Source organism: Thamnophis elegans, chromosome 3, assembly GCF_009769535.1.
Source record: "Thamnophis elegans isolate rThaEle1 chromosome 3, rThaEle1.pri, whole genome shotgun sequence".
Classification (NCBI taxonomy): Eukaryota; Metazoa; Chordata; class Lepidosauria; order Squamata; family Colubridae; genus Thamnophis; species Thamnophis elegans.
In genome coordinates, this window is record NC_045543.1 from 142,180,507 (window position 1) to 142,205,591 (window position 25,085).

Sequence of the window (25,085 nt, forward strand, 5' to 3'; positions counted from 1 at the left end):
TCTGTCCATCCACCTACCTCCCCCATCTCTCTTTCTCTGCCGCTTTTTAATTAGACCCATAGAAATAAAATACAGAACCCTAAAATAAGATTAGTACAGTTTAAAAAGTAAACACTCATTCCTGCAGGCAGGTTTTGGGGCCGTGGGGTGGGGGTGGGGGAGGACCAGGAAAAATATATGTCCTTGTTCAAATTCACTGCATCTCTTTGCCTTTTTCCCCTCTTCTTCACTTGCTGACAGTGAATATTCAGCCAAAGGATGACCGGATCCTCATAAAATTTATGGGAAACAATCATGATCATAATTACTTCTGTGATCCAGAGTGGGCCATTTCTAACTTTCCCTCCTAATTTCGGAATTAATCAGCCTCCCTTCTCTCTCTCTCTCCCTCTCTCTCCACCCCCCTCCCATATCTCTCCATTTACGGCCCAACCTCAATGCCCCTTTTCTTTTCCTTTTTTTTAAAAACAAAAACAGTTTGACCTCCTGGAATGGTTGCAGAGTTCAAAACCGGCCCTTTCGGAGCGTGGCCAGCTGTTGGAGTCCATCCACGTGGGTCTCAAGACCTGTGGCTTTGAACCGGAGAAAGACCTCTTGATGCCTTTTTCCATCTTCTGCAAACACGGGGTCTGCCTCCTGCAATACCAGTTTCCTGACCACTACAGTAGTTTTTTGAGGCTCCTTCTTCAAAGTAAGTCCCATCTCGACTTTCAGGACTAGTTTTCATCTAGTAAGAATGTGAAAAGAATCTTGAGGATGGATTTCTCCAGTATTTCTGGACCTGGACAACTTTTAAGAATTCTGGGAACTGAAATCAACACGTGGCTGTGCTGGGGATTCCACATGGTACAGCAAAATTAAATGCCATCTTCAGTGTACATTACAATTATAAAAAATAAAAACACGAACATACATCCTTTACATTCTTTATAATTGAAATTGAAAACCTGATATTGAATTGCAGAGCTCAATATGGTTATTGCTCTGGGATAGAAGCTGTTTTTCAGCCTGTTTGTCTCCTTGTTTTTATTATCCTGTACCGTCTGCCAGATGGTAATAGTTAAAAAAAAAAGTGCCCATGAGATGGATCTTTGAGAATGTTTTGAACATTTCATCAGTTGGAGTTTGCATGTGGCTGGCCAGGGAATTCTGGGAATTGAAGTCCACACCTCTTAAAAGTTGTCCAGGTTGAGAAACACTGTTTTAATACACTGTTTTAATGTGCAACAGCTAGTCCTTGACTTACAAAAAGTTCATTTACCAATCGTGTGAAGATACAACATCACTGAAAAAAAGTGACTTATGACCATTTTCACGCAGCAGCATCCAGCGATGGTCACCAGGGATCAAAATTATAGAGCCGAGGTGGCGCAGTGGTTAAATGCAGCACTGCAGGCTACTTCAGCTGACTGCAGTTCTGCAGTTCGGCGGTTCAAATCTCACCGGCTCAAGGTTGACTCAGCCTTCCATCCTTCCGAGGTGGGTGAAATGAGGACCCAGACTGTGGGGGCGATATGCTGACTCTGTAAACCGCTTAGAGAGGGCTGAAAGCCCTATGAAGCAGTATATAAGTCTAACTGCTATTGCTATTCCACATGGTACAACAAAATTAAATGCCATCTTCAGTGTACATTACAATTGTAAAAAATAAAAACACAAACATACATCCTTTACATTTCTTATAATTGAAATTGAAAACCTGATATTGAATTGTAGAGCTCAATATGGTTATTGCTCTGGGATAGAAGCTGTTTTTCAGCCTGTTTGTCTCCTTGTTTTTATTATCCTGTACCGTCTGCCAGATGGTAATAGTTAAAAAAAGTCCTTGACTTACAGAAAGTTCATTTACCAATCGTGTGAAGATACAACATCACTGAAAAAAAGTGACATGACCATTTTCATGCAGCAGCATCCAGCGATGGTCACCAGGGATCAAAATTATAGAGCCGAGGTGGCGCAGTGGTTAAATGCAGCACTGCAGGCTACTTCAGCTGACTGCAGTTCTGCAGTTCGGCGGTTCAAATCTCACCGGCTCAAGGTTGACTCAGCCTTCCATCCTTCCGAGGTGGGTGAAATGAGGACCCAGACTGTGGGGGCGATATGCTGACTCTGTAAACTGCTTAGAGAGGGCTGAAAGCCCTATGAAGTGGTATATAAGTCTAACTGCTATTGCTATTGCTAAAATTCAGATGCTTGGCTGACTCCTATTTATGACGGTTGCAGTGATCCCCTTTTGCAAATGTTTGACAAGCAAAGTCGAGGGGGGAAAACATATTCACCAAACAACCGTGTGACTAACTTAACGACTGCACTGATTCACTTAAGCACGGTGGCAAGAAGGGTCGTAAAATAGGGCGAAGTTGGCTTAGCAACTGTCTCGCTTGACAGTATACATTTTTGGCTCAATTGTGATTGTAAGTTGAGGGCTACCTATCATTGGCTTTCAAGCAGATCTCATAACTTAAAGGACTAGAAACCTGTGCTCCTTAATATGTAGTGGAAAGTATTTGGTATTTGGTATTTATTAATATTTGTATGCCGCCCTTTTCCCTGGGGGGACTCAGGGCGGCTCACAGTTCAGGGGAAATTGGATTCTTAAGAGGCTCAGTCCATTCTTATTCCGCATTCCTTTAATTGCAGGTATTCATACAACAGAGATCTCTTTATAGAATAGAAGAGCGCTGTTAATATATTTTGAAAGTTGCCTTATTGATAAAATTGAGGGAGGAAGGATCAAGGAGGGAAAGAAGGAAGGAAGGAGGAAGGAAGGAAGGAAGGAAGGAAGGAAAGAAGGAAGGAAGGAAGGAAGGAAGGAAGACCAATAGCACTTACATTTATTTACTGCTCCATAGTATTTTACTAGCCCTCTTTAAGTGATTTTCAGAGTCAGCCTATTGCTCCCGACAAATTGGGTCCTCATTTTAATGACCTCAGAAGGATGGAAGGCTGAGTCAACCTTGAGTCCCATCAGGATCGAACTCCTGACCATGGGCAGACGGAGCCTACAATAACGTGCTTTAAGTACAGGTAGTCCTCGACTTACATCAGTTCATTTAGTGACCGTTCAAAGTTACAACGACACTGAAAAAACTGACCTATGACCATTTTTCACTCTTATGACAGTTTACAGCATCCCCACGTTCAAAATTCAAACCCTTGGCAACTGACTCATATTTACGACGGTTGCAGTGTCCTCGGGGGGGGTCTGTGTGTGGTCACGTGATCTCCTTCGGGCTTTACAGAATAGCAGAGAGCCGTTAATATATTGAAACAGGATTCAACATCGGTGTGAAATTTTGATTTTTGGTTTGAATTTTCTGCCCAGGTTCTTCAGATCGGCTCCTGAGCCCTGACTGTTGGAAAGCCTCTCTTAAAGCTTTGGGCTGCCCTACATCCTCCGTTGCAAAAGAAAACAGTAGGAAAGCGATGGCTAATTCAAGCATCCCACTGCAGCCTTCAACGGAGCCAATTCTGTCACCTGAACAGGTGAGCAATCTGGGTGCACTGGTTCTGTTACAATGCTTGAAGGACCTTAGACCAGGGGTGTCAAACTCGATTTCATTGCGGGCCGCATCAGGGTTGTGTTTGACCTCAGTGTGTGTGTGTTTGTGTGTGTGTGTGTGTGTGTGTGTGTGTGTGTGTACATGGCCAGCTCAATGTCACTCATGTCGGGGATGCCAGGGTGAGCTAAAGTGCTAAGGAAGGACTTTCCTCAGACCCTCCCTCATTCTCATTCTAACCAACCTTCCTTCCTTCCTTCCTTCCTTCCTTTTCCCTCTTCATTCTCCTTTCTTCTTCCTTCCCCTCTTTTCTTCTTTTTCATTCCTTTCTCTCTGCCCATCTTTCCTTCTTTTTCTTTCCTCTTTCCCTTTCCCTTTTCCTGTCCCTTCTTGCATGCTCAAACGCTAAAGGGGAAACATTTCTCGTTTTATTTTTAGTTTGTTTTGATAGCCCTCTGATAGCAAAAACAGAGCTGGCAGAGGCACCATGACCTGGTCCTTTGGTTTCCAGGGCAGCCCCACGGGCCAGATCTAAGCACCCTGTGGGCCGTGTGCCTTGAATTTGACACCCCTGCCTTAGACTGTCTGGAATTCAATGGCAAATAGGAAAAAAAAGTTCTGAAAGTCCAGCCAGGGGTTATAAAACAGGTCATAAGTCAACTACAGATATGTCTCGACTTACAAGAGTTTGTTTAGTGACCGTTCAAAGTTACAGTCGCAGTGAAAAAAATTATGAGTGTTTTCAATACTTATGACCATTATACAATAGCAGAGTTGGAAGGGACCTTGGAGGTCTTCTAGTCCAACCCCCTGCCTAGGCAGGAAACCCTATACCGTTTCAGACAAATGGCTATCCAACCTCTTCTTAAAAACTTCCAGTGTTGGAGCATTCACAACTTCTGGAGGCAAGTTGTTCCACTGATTAATTGTTTCTAACAGTCAGGAAATTTCTCCTTAGTTCTAAGTTGCTTCTCTCCTTGATTAGTTTTCACCCATTGCTTCTCGTCTTACCCTCAGGTGCAATGTGCTCTACATGGGGCAGCCCTTGAAGAGTGTTCGGAGACTCCAGCTGGTCCAGAATGCAGCCGCGCGAGCGATTGTGGGTGCACCCCGGTACACCCACATTACACCTATCCTCCACGAGCTGCACTGGCTACCTATTGGTCTCCGGATACGCTTCAGGGTGCTAGTTATTACTTATAAAGCCCTACATGGTATTGGACCTGGGTACTTGAGAGACCGCCTTCTGCCGATTACCTCCCACAGACCCATTCGATCCCACAGATTAGGCCTCCTCCGCATTCCATCTGCCAGCCAATGTCGGCTGGCGACTACTCGGAGGAGGGCCTTCTCTGTGGCTGCTCCGGCCCTTTGGAACGAGCTCCCCGTGGAGATTCGGACCCTCACCACCCTCCAGGCCTTCCGGACGGCCGTGAAAACCTGGCTGTCCCAGCAAGCCTGGGGTTGAGTTCCCCCCGCTACTCGAATTTGCTGTGTCTGTTGTGCTTTTAAACTGTTCGTATTGTCTGATTGTTTTTGTCTTACTTTTTGTAATTTTCCCCTCCCTTGGCTTTTGTTCAGCCGCCCTGAGTCCCTTCGGGGAATCGGGCAGCCTACAAATTGAATAAACTCCAACTCCAAACTCCAATATCCAGGATGCGAGGGGTCCTGGCCTAGAGATATTAACATATAGAACATTTACTTTATTCTCATGAATCAATATATTTTACAATATAACTTATTACTTCAAACAGTCACTAAGCGAACTGTCGTAAGTCGAAGACTACCCGCATAAGCAATGTAAGTCAGTCCCCAATGAGTTGGGAATGGATTTGGAGTTGTAACCTGCAGGCAATTTCTTCCTGAATGTTCCTTCTTTACTTCGCAGGTCACGGAGACTATAGAGTGGATTACCGACTACTTCCTCAAGCTCCGGTTGTCTTCTCAAGACTATCGAAGTTTTGGATTATTTTCCAAGTGGGCCCCTTACGTCGCTCATGTCCGACGCCTCATGCAGTATCTGATCCACCGTCTAATCGACTCAAGAATGGACACTTTATCACGGGAGCCTGTAGGCAGCAACAGGGTATTTGAAGGTAATGAAGTTTGGTGCTGATCATTGTCACACTTTACTGAATCTTGTAAAACCTGAACCTCGGCCAGGAGTCCCAAGAATCTGCCAAAACTTTGGATTCCAGATTTATTTATTTTTTTTTGAAATGTTTTTTTAAAATTTTAATTGAACAAAAACACACAAAAAAGAATTGTTAGGTGAGCTCCCCGTTTGGAGAGCGAGTGTGTTCAGAGTAGCGTTGTGAGAGTTGTGTTGGAGAACACACAAACCAGCATACAGAGACACTGCAGTTTAAATAGGCTTTTACTTTCGTGGAAATAGAGGTATCAGAGTCCATCAAACAGTCCGAGTCATACACGGATAAGACAGTCAGTCATCGATGTCTTTCAGTTAAGGGATAATCCAAATAACATAGTCCATAATCATACAAACAGTCTGGTACTCAAAGTTTGCTAGCAGTTGCAAAACTTACAATAGCTCACGGCACTTTTTAACAGCCAGCTTCCAAAACACTCAGATCGGATCAACCCAGCATCTAACAGAGAGCTAACAGTCATTCTGGCTCCCTCTTATGGCCAATTGAGGAAACAGCAACCAATCACATTTTACAGTATGATTTAAAGAAACAGGTATAGCATTGTTACATGATTTATATATTGCCAACACAACCGTCAGATTATATTCCTAACAAGAATCATCCTTCATTATATCTTGTATAAAGCGTGTCGATTGGTTACAGATAACTTTTATGCATTTCTTCCACAATCATTACTTATAGTTCATATTAGATTATACACTTTAAATCAATTTTTTTTGTATATCTTGCTATCAAAGTATCACAATTCTCATTTGACTACAATTATTTGAACATGTTTTTTGCCTCAAATCATTCATACTTAAAGACACAACCACATAATGGCATTCATTAGCTATTTCAAAAAATCCTCCAATAACATTACACCTTTATGACATCTTTTAAGTAAAAGTCAATTAATAAAGTTTCTAAACCTTTCCCCCCCTTTTCCCCCCCAAACTCACTGTTTAGAATTTATATCCGTTACTTTTGCCAATACCATAGCATACATATATTGTTAAACAATGTCCATTGACATTTCCTTGTTGTTATTATAATTGGCTAAAAATCATTTACTATTTATGTCCCATCTCCTCTCGTCAGACCCCCCCCCAAAAAAAAAACACCTTATACCTTTATAACAAGACCTAAATAAAAATTTGTTAATAAAATTTATAGGTCTTTTTCCCAAGTCACAATTTGCAATTTATATCCAAATTTCTTTTACTAGTTTTCCAGTACACGTGTATATCATTAAGCTGTATCCATTATCATTTCATTGTTATTATAGTTTAATTATTTGTTAATGAATAAACATTTAATGACAATCTAAAACAATCTTAAGTTACTAAATTCCTACTTAATCACCAAAAATCAACTAATTTTTTATTATCAACTTTCATTGTCAACCTGTATCTTTCCAGTAACAAAACAGTCTTATCTCTCTCACCAATTATGGTGTCAGTCTTCTTTTTGTCTCATTTATAAGGTTTTTATAGACTTTTCTCCGCACTTTGTTGCTTGAAGGATCTCTCAGGTAATCTCGTTGCCCACCAGCTGCTACTAAAATTAGCTTGTCTTTGGTTGTCGATCTTGCTTCTGAAAAAATTTCTCTTATTAAGTCCATCATCATTACCATTTTTTTTCTTCTGTATCCTGGAATCTGGGGTAGAGCTCCAATTTGTCAAATTCCCTTTTCCATATTCCCTTCTTTCCACTTTCACCCACATTTGCTCCATTAATAAATTCATCTGTTGTCTTATCTTTATCTTCTATATCTTCATTCTCCCCTTTAATTTTTGGGACTCCAATTCCATCATCCCTTGCTGTGAGGAAGACTAACCCTAACCCTAACTTCTTCTCAGTTCTCCCATATCCTTCCAATAGATTTGGAATTCCAGCCAAGATATTTTGGAATTTTAAGGTTTCCTCATCCGAATATTGATCCATGTTTCCAAAACAGAAGAAAGCCAACAAAGAAAGCCAGCTGCCCCCTCGATCTCAGACTGCTCTGGCCCACAGATTCACAACATTGCTGTTCGAAGGGGCTCTGGCTGGCTTACAGTATAGTAAAAAATAAAATAAAAATAGAGGTACCAAAACAATTATACATATAAAAACAATTGCAGGTCATGTATTCTGCCTAATGGTAGAGTAAGCCTTGTCTCAACTCATGTTTACTCTCATGAAAAGAAGACATATTTTTATTTTGGGCCTGTGGGAACAGTTTTCATCTTCTGCGCTTCCCCTTTTGAATTCCTTAAAAAGGTTGGACATGTGTATTTGGAAGCAATTCACTAGACGTCTCTCTTTCTCTCTTCTTTTCAGCTTTGCATTCTCTATTCTTAGCTACCATTCAACTCTTCAAGCCATGGCTGGAGGTTTTAGAGGGGGAAGAGACAAGGTAAGTGGGAAGCTGGTTACGAGGTTAAAGAAAACAGAATTGACCTGGGATCTCCAGCTATCTGGGGGATGGTGGACACCTGGGAAATTTTAAGCATGTGTCTTTGATTGTCTCCTCCCCTTTCACTTTCTTTCTTTCTTCCCCCCTCCCTCCCCCTCTCTTCTCTCTCTCTCTCTCTTTCTTTCCCTCCCCCTCTTCTCTTCTCTTTCTTTCTTTCTCTTTCTTTCCCTCCCCTCCCTCTCTTCTCTCTTCTCTTTCTTTTTTCTCTCCCTCTCTTTTCTTTCTTTCTTTCTTTCCCTCCCTCCCTCCCTCTCTCTCCTCTCTTCTCTCTTCTCTTGTCTCTCCCTCTCTTCTCTCCCTCTCTTTCTTTTTTCCTCCCTCCCTCTCTCAATATATCTCTTTCTTTCCCTTCCCCTCCCTCCCCCTCTTCTCTCTCAATCTTCTCTTTCTCCTCTCTCTCTTTCTTTTATTTCCCTATCCCTCCCTCCTCCCCCTCTCAATATATTTCTCTCTTCTCTCTGTCTTTTCTTTCTTTCTTTCTTCCTTCCTTCCTTCCTTCCTTCCTTTCTTTTTCTTTCTTTCCCTCCATCCCTCCCTCCCCCCTCCCTCTCTGTCTCTCACCCCCTTCTCTCAATCTCTCTCTCTCTCTCTCTCTGTAGCAAACAGCGCTGCTATCCATGGCTGGAAAGTGACTCCTCCATTGCTTCAACTATGGTGGAATTGTTTGCATCCAGCGTAGCCGTTTTACACAAAGGTTTTAAAGGTAGGAAGATTCAGCACTGGGATCTCAGTGGCTTCATGGGTTGGACACTTATAAGGTGGCTCCTTAGGTAACAGATATGGACTAATTCCTCCTCTAAAAAACAATTATCCCCTGTATGGAGTCCTTGGTACTCTCTACGCTTGATTGTTTCCTTAGACTTTGCATTACCAAACTAGGTAATATCATCAGTGCTAGCGAGTTTTAGCTCTGATGGTGTTACCTAGTTTGGTGCGAATGCTCCATCACTGGAGGTTTTTAAGAAGAAATTGGACAACCATTTGTCTGAAATTGCATTGGGTTTCCTGCCTGAGCAGGCGGTTGGACTAGAAGACCTCCAAGGTCCCTTCCAACTCTGTTATTCCGTTATTCTGTTAAGTAGTAGGACTACGACTCTGAACATTTCCGACTGTCGAAGTCCTTTGAAAAAGTGTTATCCTGATTCTTACAATCTCTAAAGTTTCCCTTCCTCAATATATATCGTATTTTTCGGAGTATAAGACACACCTTTTTCCCGCAAAAAGAGGCTGAAAATCTGGGTCAATCTTATACACCGAATACATCATTTTTTTGCCTCCTGAAACCCCGCCCCTTCACCAAAATGGCCGTGCAGAGCCTTTAGGAGCTTTGCAGGGTGCTTCTGGGGGCTGTGGAGAGCAGAAATGAGCGAAAAATGGACCGTTTTTCTCTGCAAGGCTCCTAAAGGCTATGCATGCTCTTTTTTTTTTTTTACCAAAACTGCAAAAAACCCAGGCCATTTATTACTTGTTTTTTGGGGGCCTCACCCTCCAGGAGCACTCTACAAGCCTCCTAAAGGCTATTCATGCCCCCCCCTTTTTAAAAAAAGGGCCTGTTTTTGTGAGGTCTGCAGAGTGCAAAAACTTCTTTTAAAAATTTGCCTCTTCAAAACCTTGGTGCATTTTATACTCCAAAAAATACGGTAAGAGTTGAGAAAGAAAAGAAAATCCCTCGTGATTTTGCTATTCCTTTAGATTTCTTGAAGGCTGCTCTATTCCCAGTGGTGGGATCCTACCGGTTTAACATCCGGTTCGGTGATTGCGTGCTTCCGCGATCGTTGGAGCAACCGGTTCAGGCGAACCGGTCCGAAGCGGTTGAATCTCACCCCTGGCCATTTCTATCCGTTCTCTTTTTTTCAAAATTGTCGTAGATAAGGTGCTGCCAAGCGACCCCGGAATCCTTTGGCTTCTTGTGATGCACTATTGTGAGTCGTACACAGCGCCCAAAATGCCGGAGCACATCCTGCACATATTCCATACGGAATTGGACCGCCTGCCCTGGAAGGAGGTTCATCCAGATCAGCACCTCATGGAGAAATTCTTTAAGGTAATGGCTTATGGCTGGTGAGCACAAGGCAGGAAGAGAAGGAATAAGGTGGGGAGGAAGGAAAGGAGGCCTCCTGTAAGATCCGAGCTTCATTCTCACTTTGCTAAATTAGCAATAGCAATAAGACTTATATACCGCTTCGTAGGGCTTTCAGCCCTCTCTAAGCGGTTTACAGAGTCAGCATATTGCCCCCAATAACAATCCGGGTCCTCATTTTACCCACCTCGGAAGGATGGAAGGCTGAGTCAACCCTGAGCCGGTGAGATTTGAACAGCCAAACTGCAGTAGCCTGCAGTGCTGCATTTAATCACTGCGCCACCTCGGCTCTTCTCTGAGGCTTTTGAAATCTCCTTGGTGGGGGAAGATGGAGGGGAGGAGTTCATGGAATAGGACAAAAAACAGTACAGCAAGGATGGTAGAATGGTGGTTGTGGAAAAGGATGATTGGAAGGAGGAGCCAAATATAAAAACAGAGGGATGGGAGGAACCATGATTATATTTAAGGTCTTCCTCCCTCCTCCCTTCCCATTTTCCTTCCTTCTTCCTCCCTCCCCCTCCCTTTTTTCCTTTTTCTTTCTTTCCTCCATCCCTCCTTCTTTTCCTCCCTCCCTGTTTTCCTTTCTTTTTCCTTTTTCCTTCCTTCCTTCCTCCCTCCCTCTTTTCCTTCCTTCCCTTCTTCCTCCCTCCTCCCTTCCTATTTTCCTCCCTTCCTCCTCCCCCTCCCTCCCCCTCCCTATTTTCCTTTCTTTTTCTTTTTTCCTTCCTTCCTTTCTCTCTCCTTCCCTCTTTTTCTTTCTCCCTCCCTCATCCTCCCTCTTTTCCTCCCTTCTTTCCTCCCTCCCCTCTTCCCCCCTCCTCCTCCCTCCCTCCCCCTCCCTATTTTCCTTTCTTTTCCTTTCTAACCTCTCCCTCCCTTTTTCCTTTTCCCTTTTTTTTGGTCCCAGGTAGAAAGAGGCAGCCCCAAGAGTTGTTTCCTGTTCCTGGGCTCAGTGCTGTGCGAAGTCAACTGGGTCAGTGTCCTGGCTGACGCCTGGGATCCCACCCCTCCCCCGGACACCCACAGCCTCATCGTGTGCCTGCTTTATATGGTGATCCTGCTGGCCAAAGAGGAAGAGCTGATCAGCAAAGAGGTAAGGATAAGCCCCCCCCCCCCCTACGTGTGTTCGACTCCTGGTGGCTCCCAGGACACATTCATCGAATCCTGTTGGTAGCAGAGATGTTTTTCTCGGACGAAGAAAAATACACGAGTCCCAGGATGTTGTTGTAGGATCCAATCTGAGTCGGTTACCAGGATCAAAAGTTTATTCTGCCAAGGTTTCGGGCGCAGGTGGGTCTCTTGCCTTGAGCAGGGGTGTTGTGCCCCTCCAGCACCAGAATCGGAAGAGGAGGCAGAGGCGTGGGAGTCAGGCAACCTGAGAGCTCCAAGGTGGAAGAGAGAATGGAGCTGGCAGGGAGAGAGGGCCAGAGGGGGAGCCGTCCACCAGCCCTCAGATGGAGAGTCAACAGCCCCTAAGTCTGGAGGTGGCTGATGAGGAAGAGGAGGAACAGCTGGGTCCAGTGGCTGATGCATGGATGTGCAGAAGGCAGAGGAGAGGAGAGCAGTGGAAATCTATGGACTGGTCCTTGGAATGGAAGAGCCACCGCTGCTAGCGAAGTCCCACCCTAGCTCTGGGGATAAAAGGCAGAGGCGGAGATTAATAGAATAGAATAGAATAGAATAACAGAGTTGGAAGGGACTTTGGAGGTCTTCCAGTCCAACCCCCTGTTCAGGAAACCCTATACCATTTCAGGCAAATGATTGTCCAACATCTTCTTAAAAACTTCCAGTGTTGGAGCATTCACAACTTCTGGAGGCAAGTTGTTCCACTGGTTAATTGTTCTCACTGTCAGGAAATTCCTCCTTAGTTCCAAGTTGCTTCTCTCCTTGTTGTGTTGGACCAAACTCAGACCTTGCCCAGAAACTTCCTTGCTTCATTACTCAGACAGATTTTAGCTCTTTGGAAGTTTCCAAGTAGGGCAGAACCCAAGAGGGCTTTCCTGCCGACAACTCTCAATGGCTCAGAAGGATTCTGTCTCTAATCCCGAGGAACGTCGCATGTAGCTAGACAATACCGTAATCTCCCCTGAATTGGTTTCATCCCTTCTTAATGACACTTAAAAGCTAGAAGAAAAGTAGTGAGGATTTAAGCTGCCGAAGTTTGTATTTCAGAAAAGGGAAGCCCTGGGATGGGTCTCCCAATATCCCCGCAGGGAGGATTTTCCCGTAATTGACATTTTTGTGCGCTGTATCATACTGCGTTTCCGTAAGGAATCCGATCCAGAAGAAGCTCTCGCATCACACAACTGTTTTCTGCACCCTCCTTGGCTCTCTGCCGAGGTGGCGCAGTGGTTAGGGTGCAGTACTGCAGGCCACTTCAGCTGACTGTTATCTGCAGTTCAGCGGTTCTAATCTCACCGGCTCAAGGTTGACTCAGCCTTCCATCCTTCCAAGGTGGGTGAAATGAGGACCCAGACTGTGGGGGCAATGTGCTGACTCTGTAAACCACTTAGAGAGGGCTGAAAGCCCTATGAAGCAGTATATGTCTAACTGCTATATGTCTAACTGCTATTGACCCAGCCTTAGCAGAAACAAGAAACAGACTCCCTGTCCCCCCAAAAAACCCTCTTTATTTATCTCCTGTGAATTAATGGCATTCACACACAGAAAAGTCCAGGCAAGTGTCCTTCAAGGAGTTAACTGCAGCAACAGACCTTATTGGTTCCTTACGATAATATCCAGGCTGTGAGCTCCCAGCCGAAAGGCTGCAAATTTAAGTTTTGGCAAGCAGTCTTTGAGGCATGAAGCACGATGAGCAAAATCTTCAGAAATACGAACTGTTGTCTCCTATGACCACCACTCCACTTCCCTTCTATTTATTCCCCAGCCAGGGAGGGGCCATCCAGCGTCCTTGTGTACTTTGCTTCCTGAGTCGACTCCTTGTCCTCCATTGTTCACCTCTCCTAATAGCTGTGCACATACGCACATCTGGAACAGGCCCACAGCTGTTCTTCCTCCTCACTCATCTCAGCCTCCAAAGGCAGCTGCCTCTCCAGTGGCTGGGAAATATCAGACGCAGAGCATACATCAGAGCCTTCCCCAGATTTAGAACTGGCCCAAGTTACTACCCAACGTCTTTATCGTCTGAGTCTGCGACCAGCTCCGCTGGCAGTGGGTGGGCCACAACAGAACTACTTAAGTCAGTGATGGCAAACCTTTTGTGGCTCATGCACCAAAAGCGGGGGGAGCGCACGGGGGTCGTGCGCGGGTGTGCCACACCCATAATGCTATGCGCACGACCCCAGCGCACATGCGCGCACGACCAGCACTTCCCCCCATTTTTTGGTGTGCTTTTTTCACCCTCCCCAGGCTCCAGAGGCTTTATGGGAGCCTGAGGAGCAATAGCAATAGCAATAGCAGTAGACTTATATACCGCTTCATAGGCCTTTCAGGCCTCTCTAAGCGGTTTACAGAGAGTCAGCATATTGCCCCCAACAATCTGGGTCCTCATTTTACCCACCTCGGAAGGATGGAAGGCTGAGTCAACCCTGAGCCGGTGAGATTTGAACCGCTGACCTGCTGATCTAGCAGTAGCCTGCAGTGCTGCATTTAACCACTGCGCCACCTTGGGCGAAAACAGCCTCCCCTGTCCCCCTGGAGGCTCTCCGGAGGCTTCAGGAGCTTCCCTGAAGCCTCTGGAGGGCTAAAACCGGCCCTATGAGCAAACCGGAAGTACGTTCCCCAACTTCTGGTTTGCCTATAGGGCCGGGTTTTCACACTCCGGAGGCTTCAGGGAAGGTCCTGAAGCCCCCCGAGGGCGAAAAATGGCCTCAAAAGAAGGCTGAAGACAGGGCAATGCTTCATGTGCCCCGACAAATGCCTCCGCATGCCACCTGTGGCATGCGTGCCATAGGTTCGCCATCACGGCCTTAAGTTATACAGGTTATAACTTATAACAGTTCACTTAGTGATGGTTTGAAGTTACCACAGCACTGAAAAAAAAGTGACTTACAAATGTTTTTCACTCTTATGACTGTTGCAACATCTCCATGATCAAAATTCATTGTCACCGGAGGCCTTTCAGAAGAGACTGTGGACAATCACTTGTTTGAAATGGTCTCCTGCTTGAGCAGCAGGTTGGACTAGAAGACCTCCAAGGTCCCTTCCAGCTCTATTCTGATTGACGGATTGAAGTTGTAAAATCGGAATGGAGATTAGCACTAGGACAGACCTATATATTGCCCCACGGTGCTTAACAGCACTCAGTGGGTGCTTTACAATATCAGCATTATGTCCCCAACTGTCTGGGTCCTCATTTTACTGATCTAGGAAGGATGGAAGTCAACATTGAGCACTGTCAGGACCGAACTCCAGGCTGTGGGCAGCGTTAGCCTGCAATACTGCATTCTAACCACTGGTTGAAATTACTGATTGAAATTCAATTGTGGTTGTTAAAGAAGGACGGTGCTGCCTGCAGGGTGGGGAGAAAAGGCCATGCATGAAACGCCTGTTTCTTTTCTCCTCCAGCAATCTCCGCTGCTCAACCTCCTGGGCCAAACCAGCTCCCTTCCCTGGCAACACATCAACATTATCTCCTACCAGAGCATCCTGGGTTACTTCAATAGCCACTATCCTCCCTCCGTGCTTCTGGCCAAGGAACCGGCCACTGAACTGGTGGTGAAACTCTTGAAAGTGTCTGCCGGCTTCAGCACCTCTTTGGACATCGGGCACCTTGTAAGCAGGTCCTTCCTTCCTTCCTTCCTTCCTTCTTTCCTTCCTTCCTTCCTTCCTTCCTTCCTTCCTTTCCTTTCCTTTCCTTTCCTTTCCTTCCTCCCTCCCTCCCTCCCTCCCTCCATCCTTCCTTCGCTCCCTCCCTCCTTCCTTCTTTCTGTCCTTCATTCTTTCTTTCTTTTATCTCTCTCTCTTACTTTTTTCTTTCTCTTTCTTTCCTCCCCCCTTCCTTCCTTCCCTCTTTTCTCTCTCTCGATCCCTCCCTCAATTTCTCTCTCTTACTTCCCCTCTCCCTCTCTCTCTCTTCCTTCCTGTCTTCCTTCCTTCTGTCCTTCATTCTTTCTTTTCTCTCGCTCTTACTTTCTTTTTTCTTTCTTTCTTCCCTCCCCCACTTCCTTCCTTACCTCTCTCTTTCTTTCTCTCTCTCTCCCTCCCTCAATTTCTCTCTTACTTTGTCTCTCCCTCTCTCTGCCTTCTTTCCTTATTTCCTTCTGTCCCTCATCCTTCTCTCTCTCTCTCTCTTTTCTTTATTTCTGTGATTCTTTCACCCTTCTTTCTTCTTTTCCCTTCCCTCCCCCTGTTTGTCTCTTTCTTTCTTTCTTTCTTTCTTTCTTTCTTTCTTTCTTTCTTTCTTTCTTTCTTCATTTATTCATTCATTCATTCTGTCCTTCATCCTTTCTTTTGTTTCTCTCTTTTTTTTATTTCTGTGATTCTTTCACCCTTCTTTCTTCTTTTTCCTTCCCTCCCCGTTTGTCTCTTCCTTCCTTCCTTCCTTCCTTCCTTCCTTCCTTCCTTCCTTCCTTCCTTCCTTCCTTCCTTCCTTCCTTCTCCCCTCTCCCCCCCTTCCTTCCTCCTTCCCCCCTCCCCCTTCCTTTCTCTCTTTCTCTCTCTCTCTCCTTCCCTCCCGCCAGCAAAATCTCTCTTTCTTTCCTGCCTCCCCTCCAGATTCCGTTGGAGAAGTGAGGACAGAGGGAGGGAACGCCCTTCATTGTCTTTCTCCTCTCTTTAGGATGCCAGCCTCAAGTGCCAAGCTTTCATTCGGCAGGCTGTCCACTTCCTTGGTCTTCTGGAACAAAATGGGACGATTTCTTCAGCAGCCCTGGAGCAGGAATTTTCAAAACTGTTGGATGATATTGCCATCTTTAATCCCCCAGGTGGGTCCTGAGAAAACTGCGCCTGAGTTGAGTGGGGAGGAGAGTTGGGCATAATAACCAGCTGTCTGCAAGGCTTAATAAATCCTTCCGTTCCCCACCGGCCAGTCAGAGCTGAAGAAGCTTCTTGGATGAGAAGCGAAATGTCTTCAAAGAAAAAAAAACAACCATGACCTGAATGACTAAGAATCTATCCAGACTGGTATCTCCCAACAATTCCAAAGAAATTTGCACAACATTGGAAAAACGAGGAAACTCCTTCAGATGAAAATATAATTTAAAAAATATTAGATTATGCAGAAATGGATAGGTTAACATTAAAGATAAAGGATAAAGAATATTTTTTTTTAACTTGGGATCTGTTTCACCAATGGTTAGATAATAAAAATAAAAATTAGAAGTTAGAAGAATATTATTATATACAAGTAAAGAATATTATTATATACTTTATTCATTAGACATGAAACTCAGCCAACTGAACATTCAAAAATGCCTCACAAAAACCATTGATTGGCGCTAATGGTTGGTACGGTTTGCTGCCAGCGTCCTAGGTATCGACCAAGTACCTTCTTAAAATATACGATGTTCTGAGTAGCACAGTTTTTTGCTGTTCCGCTGGTGTTATTGCAGGAAGCTGCAATTTCTATATAATAATAATAATAATCACTATTTATGTAAAACGACCCAGACAATACACTATCTATTGAATACTTATATATGTAAAAGGTTTGTGCGTGTGTGTGTGAAAAAAGGTTTTGCCCTCCGCGTGCATCGAGACCGCATGTCCGTATCGTCGCGACGTTGACTCCTCCCCACAAAAAGGTGCATCTTATAGTCTGGAAAATAAGTGTGTGTATGTATGTATGTATATATATGAAGTTCCATAAGTTCTCAACTGTTTTTCAACCTTGCTTTGCAGACGCCGATGTCCAGGTTCGCAATGCGTCCTTAACCAGCCTCTTTGCCGAAGCCCTGATGGTGATCAACAACGCCAGTGCTGCCTCGGCAGAATCCCTCCTGGTTTGCCTCTGCCGCTGGATTGATGGCACAATGCGTGGCTTAGGGGTGATGCCCCTCTTAAGAGCCTCTTGTCAGAGTTTGGCCTCCATAAGACACATGGCCATGACGATGGAGGCCTGTGTCACCGCCTACTTTAACGAAGGTGAGACGCGGCTTCGTTCCCCGCAGATAGCATGCTGGGTCTTTTTCTCTCTCTCTATGGAACCAGTCTTATTTTTCCTGATATTAATCATCATCCTGAAAGCTCACAATCAGTTCTGATACACTTGTCAAAGAGTAATTGCTCCCAGGGAGACGCTGGAAATGCTAATTATTTGCATTTTTTTATATTGCACTAAATCAGGGGTCGTCAAACTACGCCCCCTGGGACGGATACATGCAATGAACGTTTGAGTTGCTGCAGAAAGTCTCCCCCTTCAGGGTCTTTTTGTGCGGGTCGGAGGGGGGCAGAAATTGTGTCTTGGGGTCTGCTTCAGCCTCCTGGTGTAGGGCTTTGGGTGAAGGCTGGAGGGAAGTGCCGCTGGTGGTGAAGAGCCGAAGGGCCTCGTTCCAGTGGGACTGCATCATGGCTTAGAACTGGCTGATCATCTCCGCCCACTGAGCCTCCAGGCGTCAGTCCCTGGCCTTGCACTCCCACAGATCTTCCATCTGTTTGGAAAGCCTATGCTCGTAGTCCTCAGTGAGGTGCTTCTGCTGAGCCTCCTTCTCGGTCAGATCGAAATTTGAACTGAGCCAGCTGTTTTGCCAACTCATGGTGGCTGCTTAGCTCCAGCAACTGCTTCCTGTTAAGGCCCTAAGGAGTAGGAGGGGAGGGGTGAGTAGAGGCTGGCGAGGTGCCCCTTGACGTGAGTGATATTGAATTGGCCACGCCCACCCAGTCACATGACCACCTGGCCACACCCATCCAGCCGGTCATTAGGCAGATCATATTAGTGGTCCGCGGGATTTCAAATTATGAATTTACTGGTTGCTGAGTTCTGCAAGGTTGGCGACCCCTGGTACAGGGTCTCCTGCTTGAGTGGGGGGCTGGACTAAAAGACCTCCAAGGTCCCTTCTAACTCCATTCTGATGGATGGATTGATTGATTGCTATGCTGTTCATCATTGCCTAGATGAGTTTAGCCTAACAGCTTTTCTTTTCTTTTTTTCCCCTCCTCTTCTCTCCCTCCACACCATCTCACCCTCTTTTTGGGGGGATGAAGACCCTCCTCTCAACCAAGATTTGGGCTGGGGACCAATCGTGGCCGCCTTGCAGGTTCCAGAACTCGCAGCCGAAGACTTCCTGCAAGAGTCCCTTTCGTTGGGAGGCTACCTAACCCTGTATGTTTACACCCTGCAGCAGCTGAATGCTGAGCGAACACTAAGCAACGAAATGAGAGTGCTCTTAACTCTAAGCAAGTGGTTGGAACAGGTGTATCCCAGGTACGTCCCTATAGGATTTAAACCTCCACGTAACTGGCAGGGTTCTTGTCTACTGGATCTTCTAAATCAGGGGTGTCAAACTCAAGGCCCGGGGTCGGAATCCGACCAATGGGGTGCTTAGATCTGGCCTGTGGGGCCACCCTGGGACCAGCGAAAGACCAGCCCGCGGTGCTTCTGCCAGCAAAAATGCAGCTCTGGAGCCCGTTTTGTCCGCAGAGTGCTCGGGCCACATGTTCTGACTTCCCAAAAGCACAAAAGCCGACTCCTCGTCCTGATAAAACCTCTTTTATTTAGTTTAAAGTGAATTCCTCTCCAGCAAAGTCCCGGCCAACAGTCTTTCAAGAGATTTCACAACTACAGACCTTTATCAGGCTTGGAGAGCTGCCAGGCCGATATCTTCCAAACGCCATTCTGTAGCAGACAATCCTTGGCAAGAAGTCAGGAACAGATCTTCACTCTAATGAATTGAACTAATTGTCTCCTGCAAACTCCACTTCCCTTTCGCTCCTCTTTATTCCCTATGGGAGGGGCCATTCACTGTCCACCTGTGGCTTTACTCCTGAGTCGGCCCTTGTTCCTTAACTGTTCCCTTTTCCTGGCAGCTCGGTGCATGCGCACACTGGGAACAGGCTCCAGCTGTTCTTCTGCCCCACTGATCTCTGACTCTGAAGGCAGCTGATCACTGGCATACGGCTCTGGCCCCCTCTCTGCCTCCGACACAGAGCCCTCATCAGAGCCTTCCCCAGACTCCAGGACTGGCCCATGTTCCTCCCCAATCTCCTCACTGCCTGAGTCTTCCACCAGCTCTGCTGGCCGCTGGTGGGCCACAACAATGCCATAGGCGCCCCCAACATGAGTGATGTCGAGCTGACCAAACCCATCCCCTCACCAAGTTCAAACACAAACCTGATGCGGCCCTCAATGAAATTGAGTTTGACACCCCTGTTCTAAATGCTAACAAAATATCCTTCTCTCTCTCTCTCTCTCTCCCTCCCTCCCTCCCTCTCATTCTCTCCCTCTCTCTCTCTCTCTCTCTCTCCCCCTCTCATTCTCTCCCTCTCATTCTCCCCCTCTCCCTCCCTCCCCCCTCTCTGTCTCTCCCTATGCCTCTGTAGCTGTCTCCTCTCTATCTCCCTCTCATTCTCTGTCTCTCCCTCTCTCTCTCTCTCTCTCCCACCTTTATTATTTTACTAACAAAAACCAAGGTGGCAAACATATTTAATAGTCCCTCCCCATCCTACTTTCCCTATAACAACAACCCTGTAAGGTGGGTTGGGCGGAGAGAGAGAGGCTGGCCCAAAGTCACCCAGCTGGCTTCCATGCCTAAGGCAAGACTAGAACTCACAGTCTCCTGTTGCTTGACCTAAAATCACCCAGCTGGCTTACATGCCTAAGGCAGGACCAGAACTCCAATTCTCTCAGTGATTGGCTGAAAGTCATTCAGCTGGCTTTCGTGCCTAAGACAGGGCTAGAACTGGTTCACAGACTGATGCCTTTAACCACTAGACTCGTCCCTTCCAACTTCCAAAAGGAAAGGGGCAAAATAATTACCGTATTTTTTGAAATATAAGACGCACCTCCCACCTAAAAGAGCATGGAAATGTTGGTGTGTCTTATACATCAAATACAGCCATTTTTAGCCTCCTGAAGCCCCGCCCTTTCATCCCATTTTTTGCAATAAACGGGCCCTTTTTCACAAAAACACAGGCATTTTTGCCCTCCCCGGCCCCCCAGGAGCACTCTACTGGCTTCAGCAGGGGTGGGAGAAGGCAAAAATGCCCCCGATTTTTGGAAAAAATGGCCTGTTTTCCGCAAAACAGGCCGGGCATGACAAAAACTTTTTTTTCTTACTTGCCCCTTCGAAATCTTGGTGCGTCTTATACACCGGTGTGTATTATAGTCTGAAAAATACGTTAAGTTTCTAGCCAACCCATTCCCTGAGTTTTGCAATTGGCTTCTTGCAAGCGGCGTTCCCCAGGCCGGGCAGCGGATGCCAGAGAGCTGGTGGGGTTTCTAACTAGACGGTGTCTTTTCTTGGGTTTCTTCCCTGCCCAGCTCTGCCAAGGATGAAGCCAAGCTGTTCCTTTGGTGGCACAAACTTCTGCAGCTGTGCCTCCTGCAAACCGAACAGGAAGATCCCATCTTGATGGAATCGGTCATCCGGGCCTTGACCACACTGCAAAGCCGGCAGAGTCTGCTGGCAGAAGAGAGGCTCACCTCTGGACTCCTGGGTGCTATTGGGCTGGGCAGGAGGTCTCCTTTATCAAACAGGTAAGACCACGGAGAACAAAAGGTGCTCCCCACCTCCCCCTGTTCCCGGTTGTGTAAAATGGCCTCTGAGACTCTCTAAGGAGATTCTCGGTCATTTGGGTCCTGGTTGTCCCCAAAGTTGCTTTTTCAAGAGGCAGCTGGACTTTCTTGGGTTTTTCTTTTGAAGACGTTTCGTTTCTCATCCAGGTCATGAAATCAGGACGTTCACCCAAACCCCCATTTTTACGATGCTTCGAAGCATCGGTCTGCTTAACGACTGCAGCTTTCTCCTAATGATAGCAGAGTTCCAATATCTCAGGGGTTGCCCCAAAGAAGAGGGAGTCAAACTATTCTCCAAGGCACCTGAGGGTAGGACAAGAAGCAATGGGTGGAAACTAATCAAGGAGAGAAGCAACTTAGAACTGAGGAGAAATTTCCTGTCATTTAGAACAATTAATCAGTGGAACAGAAGTTGCCTCCAGAAGTTGTGAATGCCCCAACACTGGAAGTCTTTAAGAAGATGTTGGATAGCCATTTGTCTGAAACGGTATAAGGTTTCCTGCCTAGGCAGGGGGTTGGACTAGAAGACCTCCAAGGTCCCTTCCAACTCTGCTGTTGTATTGTATTGTGTTAATGACGGCAGCGAGTCACTTAACAATCAGCACAAAAGGGGTCATAATATTGCAGGCATCATTCGGGTCATAACTCAAGGAATACCTGTAGGATCAAAGTCCCAAAAGTGCTTTTTTCAAGAGGCAACTGGATTTTCTTCTTTTTCTTTTGAAGATGTTTCGCTTCTCATCCAAGAAGCTTCTTCAGCTTTGAGTGGATGGTGGGGAATGGAAGGATTCATCCTCCTTGCAGACAGCTGGTCATCTGCATTCTTTTCGAGGGACATTGAGGCCATTTGGAAGTTTATATCTGTGTCCTCAGGGTCACCTGAGTGGTGCAAATGAGTGTGTGGAGTCTTCTTGGAATGGTGTTGTAGAGTGGAGGTAGATGATGTTGTATCCCTGTTGAGAAGAGGGTTGTTTATGGAAATGGGAGGATTTATATTCTGGACAGAGAGAACCAGAGGGGTCAAAGAGGGTTCCAAGTAATATATCCATTGCAAACAGAAGTCCGAGGCGGTTAGATTCCTCAATGAACATTATTTTGCAAACAAAGTTTTTTATTTTTTGTTACATATTTAAAATTCTTTTGTAAACAAACATTCTCACATATACATAATTCATTTTACATTATATTTCCATTTCCAGTTTTAGCCGTATTATTTTCTTCCCATGTTTTCCATCTTAGACTTAATTATTTTTTTTACACATAAACAATGTCATTATCCCTTCAGAAAGAAACCAAATGTATCATTTGATTTCCATTTATTTTCTATAAGTAACATATTTCTTTCAAATTCAATTTTTATATAATAAACATTTTGCTTAATTAGTTTCTGTATAATTCTCTCACATCTTAAATAGCTACATATCCTTACCGGGATTGACATATTTCATTTTATTCTACTAATCCCCTGTTCCTGGATTCTTTTTTTTTCTTTTTATATGTATTATATATTTTCTTCTGAATCTTTTCTCTCACTTTTCGATAGATTGTTTGGATAACCCTCCCCAGGATTTCTCTTTTTTGCTTCCCCCTATTTCTCTCTTTATTTTTGGCTAGTTCCACAAAGAACAATTTTATTGGACTTACCATATTGGCATGGCTGGTGAAAACCAACTCTAAAAGTTCCCGTGGTTTTCACCTAATTAAAAAGTGAAGGTTTCCCCTTTTCCCACCCAGTGTCAGCATTCCAAGTATCATGCAGAATTAAATCTAGAGTCCAAGGCAAAACGATCCTTAAAGTTCCAATTTAATAAGTCAGACATCTTAGCACATCTGTGGAATCCCAATTCTGGAAGTTACCTAGGATTCCCACGCAGTTGAAAGTTCATGATCTTGTCCCCACACCCACAAATCCATCACATGGTCTAATCTTCTTCTTCCACGCTGGCATCTCCACCCAGCTGGTTCCGGTCAGGTGCAGAGACAAAAGATAACCTTGGGCTTCTAGAAAAGAATGACAACAATACATTCCACAATTCTACTCCTTTCTATTCCCCCCTCCCAACTACTACACTAATAAAACAGCATAATGAAATAAGAGAGTGTGGCAGGCCAAAGATCCTAAAAGGCAGTGTTTTTCAACCTTTTTTGTGCAAACGCACACTTTTTTCATGAAAAAAATCACGAGGCACACCACCATTAGAAAATGTTAAAAAATTTTAACTCTGTGCCTATATTGACTATATATAAAGTGTTTTTCCCACGGCACACCTTACACTATGTCACGGCACACTAGTGTGCTGTGGCACAGTGGTTGAAAAACACTGCTAAAAGGGATATAATCCAGTCAGTCACATTTTCTGATCAAGGTTGCTGTCTGGTTGCTAGACAACTTCTCTCCTCCTCTCTCCAGACGCTTGTTGGAATGTCCTTGGTTCCCACAGGAACCTTTTGTTGTTCTGGCTACAAAACTCCAGATATCTCTATTCCCCTCTCCCCTCTTCTCTATTGTGGCAACCCTGAAGTCCCAAAATGGCCTCAGCCAGACTCGCTTCAGAGTTGACACCCTCTATGTCAAAACTGAACAGCCCCCCTCTCAACAGTGGGGGAGGGATACGACATCACCTATCTCCAGCCTACAACACAGTGCTTTCAGCAGTTCCAAGAAGCCTCCATATCCATTTGCACCACTCAGGTGACCCTGGAGACACAGATAAACCTCCAAGTGGCCTCAACGACTCTCTAAAAGGATGCAAATGACCAGCTGTCTGCAAGGAGAATAAATCCTTCCATTCCCTAGATCTAAAGAAGCTTCTTGGAGGAGAAACAAAACATCTTCAAGTTAAAAAACAAGAAAGTCCAGTTGCCTCTTGAAAAAGCACCTTTGGGCCGCCTCTGAGACTTCATGTCGGTCAGAGTCAAATCCAGAAAGAAGACACAGACAACTGATTCAGCTGGATTCATTAACTTCTTTATATACATAATAACAGATGAATAAATGTACAATACCAATAGTAGATTCTTTCAATGTGGTAGAGAGTTACAAGCAGTTTCAAACTAATTCAGCTTTAGAGCTCAGACCTTAATACAGCTAAGCCACGCCCAAACGTCTTACCGTATTTTTTGGAGTATAAGACGCACTTTTTTCCCCTCAAAAAAAGGCTGAAAATCTGGGTGTGTCTTATACACTGAATACATCATTTTTGCCTCCTGAAACCCCGCCCCTTCACCAAAATGGCTGTGCATAGCCTTTAGGGGGCTTCCAGAGTGTTCCTGAGGGCTGGGGAGGGCAGAAATGAGCGAAAAACGGGCCGTTTTAAGCTCATTTTTGCTCCCCCAAGCCCCCAGGAACACTCTACAAGCCTCCTAAAGGCTAAGCATGCCCTCTTTTTTTTTTTTTTTTGACAAAAATGGACCTTTTTTGTGAAAAACAGGCTGTTTTTGGGAGGTCTGCAGAGTGCAAAAACTTTTTTAAAAAATTTGCCTCTTCAAAATCTTGGTGTGTCTTATTCTCCAAAAAATACGGTAGTTCAGCTCTAGAGCTCAGATTTTAATACAGCTAAGCCACGCTCAGACGTCTGTCTTAAGTTTCTGTTTCCAAATAAGCCTCATTGGCTGACTTGTCACCATGCCTACTCATTGGCAGACCTTGTTCCCATGTCTCTCCCAATCATGAATATTTTAACAATGTCACCTGAGTGTTTCAGGGCTCATCTGTATCCTGTGGTGTTTTGGCTTACAAGGTGGGAGTCTTACATTGCCTATCTAGCCTTATAATCTGAGAACTTACCTTGCATGAAAATAGTCTGAGTTTGCTCGGGATAAAAATAGCTGTGGTTTTTCTTGTGACACAAACCGCTCGCAATGACTGATTTTGTCCTTGCCCGCAGAGGCATGGGACACGGGCTCAGTTAAACCTGGTGACTTGGTCTCTGCCTTCTCTGTTTGACTAAAAAAAGCATTAGGAGAATGCCTTGTTGCTAAAATCATGTTCTATCTGCTCCTGTTTAAAATCCATCATCTGCCCCTTCTCCCGCAATCAAGTGTAGAGCTGTAATTTACTTGGACTTCAGCAAAGCATGTGACAAAGTAGCCCATAACCTACCACTAGATAAAGTAGAAAAATGTGGGTTAGATAGCATCACCACCAGATGGATTCGTAACTGGCTGACCAACCACACTCAACGTGTAGTCCTCAATGGAACTGCATCTACATGGAGGGAAGTATGCAGTGGAGTCCCCCAAGGCTCTGTTTTAGGCCCAG

General features: G+C 45.2%; 1 protein-coding gene across 1 annotated transcript in view; it reads left to right on the forward strand.

Annotated features, from left to right (window-relative positions):
* The window catches only part of EPG5 (ectopic P-granules autophagy protein 5 homolog), a 109,743-nt gene that overhangs the window by 80,679 nt on the left and 3,979 nt on the right, over positions 1 to 25,085 (forward strand). The window contains exons 31-42 of the mRNA XM_032213219.1: positions 478 to 691; positions 3,326 to 3,486; positions 5,389 to 5,596; positions 7,976 to 8,051; positions 8,711 to 8,814; positions 9,980 to 10,155; positions 11,099 to 11,284; positions 14,719 to 14,925; positions 15,932 to 16,076; positions 16,993 to 17,235; positions 18,295 to 18,514; positions 20,570 to 20,785. Of these exons, the coding sequence (XP_032069110.1) occupies positions 478 to 691; positions 3,326 to 3,486; positions 5,389 to 5,596; positions 7,976 to 8,051; positions 8,711 to 8,814; positions 9,980 to 10,155; positions 11,099 to 11,284; positions 14,719 to 14,925; positions 15,932 to 16,076; positions 16,993 to 17,235; positions 18,295 to 18,514; positions 20,570 to 20,785 (2,156 nt within the window). The remainder of the gene's footprint in view (positions 1 to 477; positions 692 to 3,325; positions 3,487 to 5,388; positions 5,597 to 7,975; positions 8,052 to 8,710; positions 8,815 to 9,979; positions 10,156 to 11,098; positions 11,285 to 14,718; positions 14,926 to 15,931; positions 16,077 to 16,992; positions 17,236 to 18,294; positions 18,515 to 20,569; positions 20,786 to 25,085) is intronic.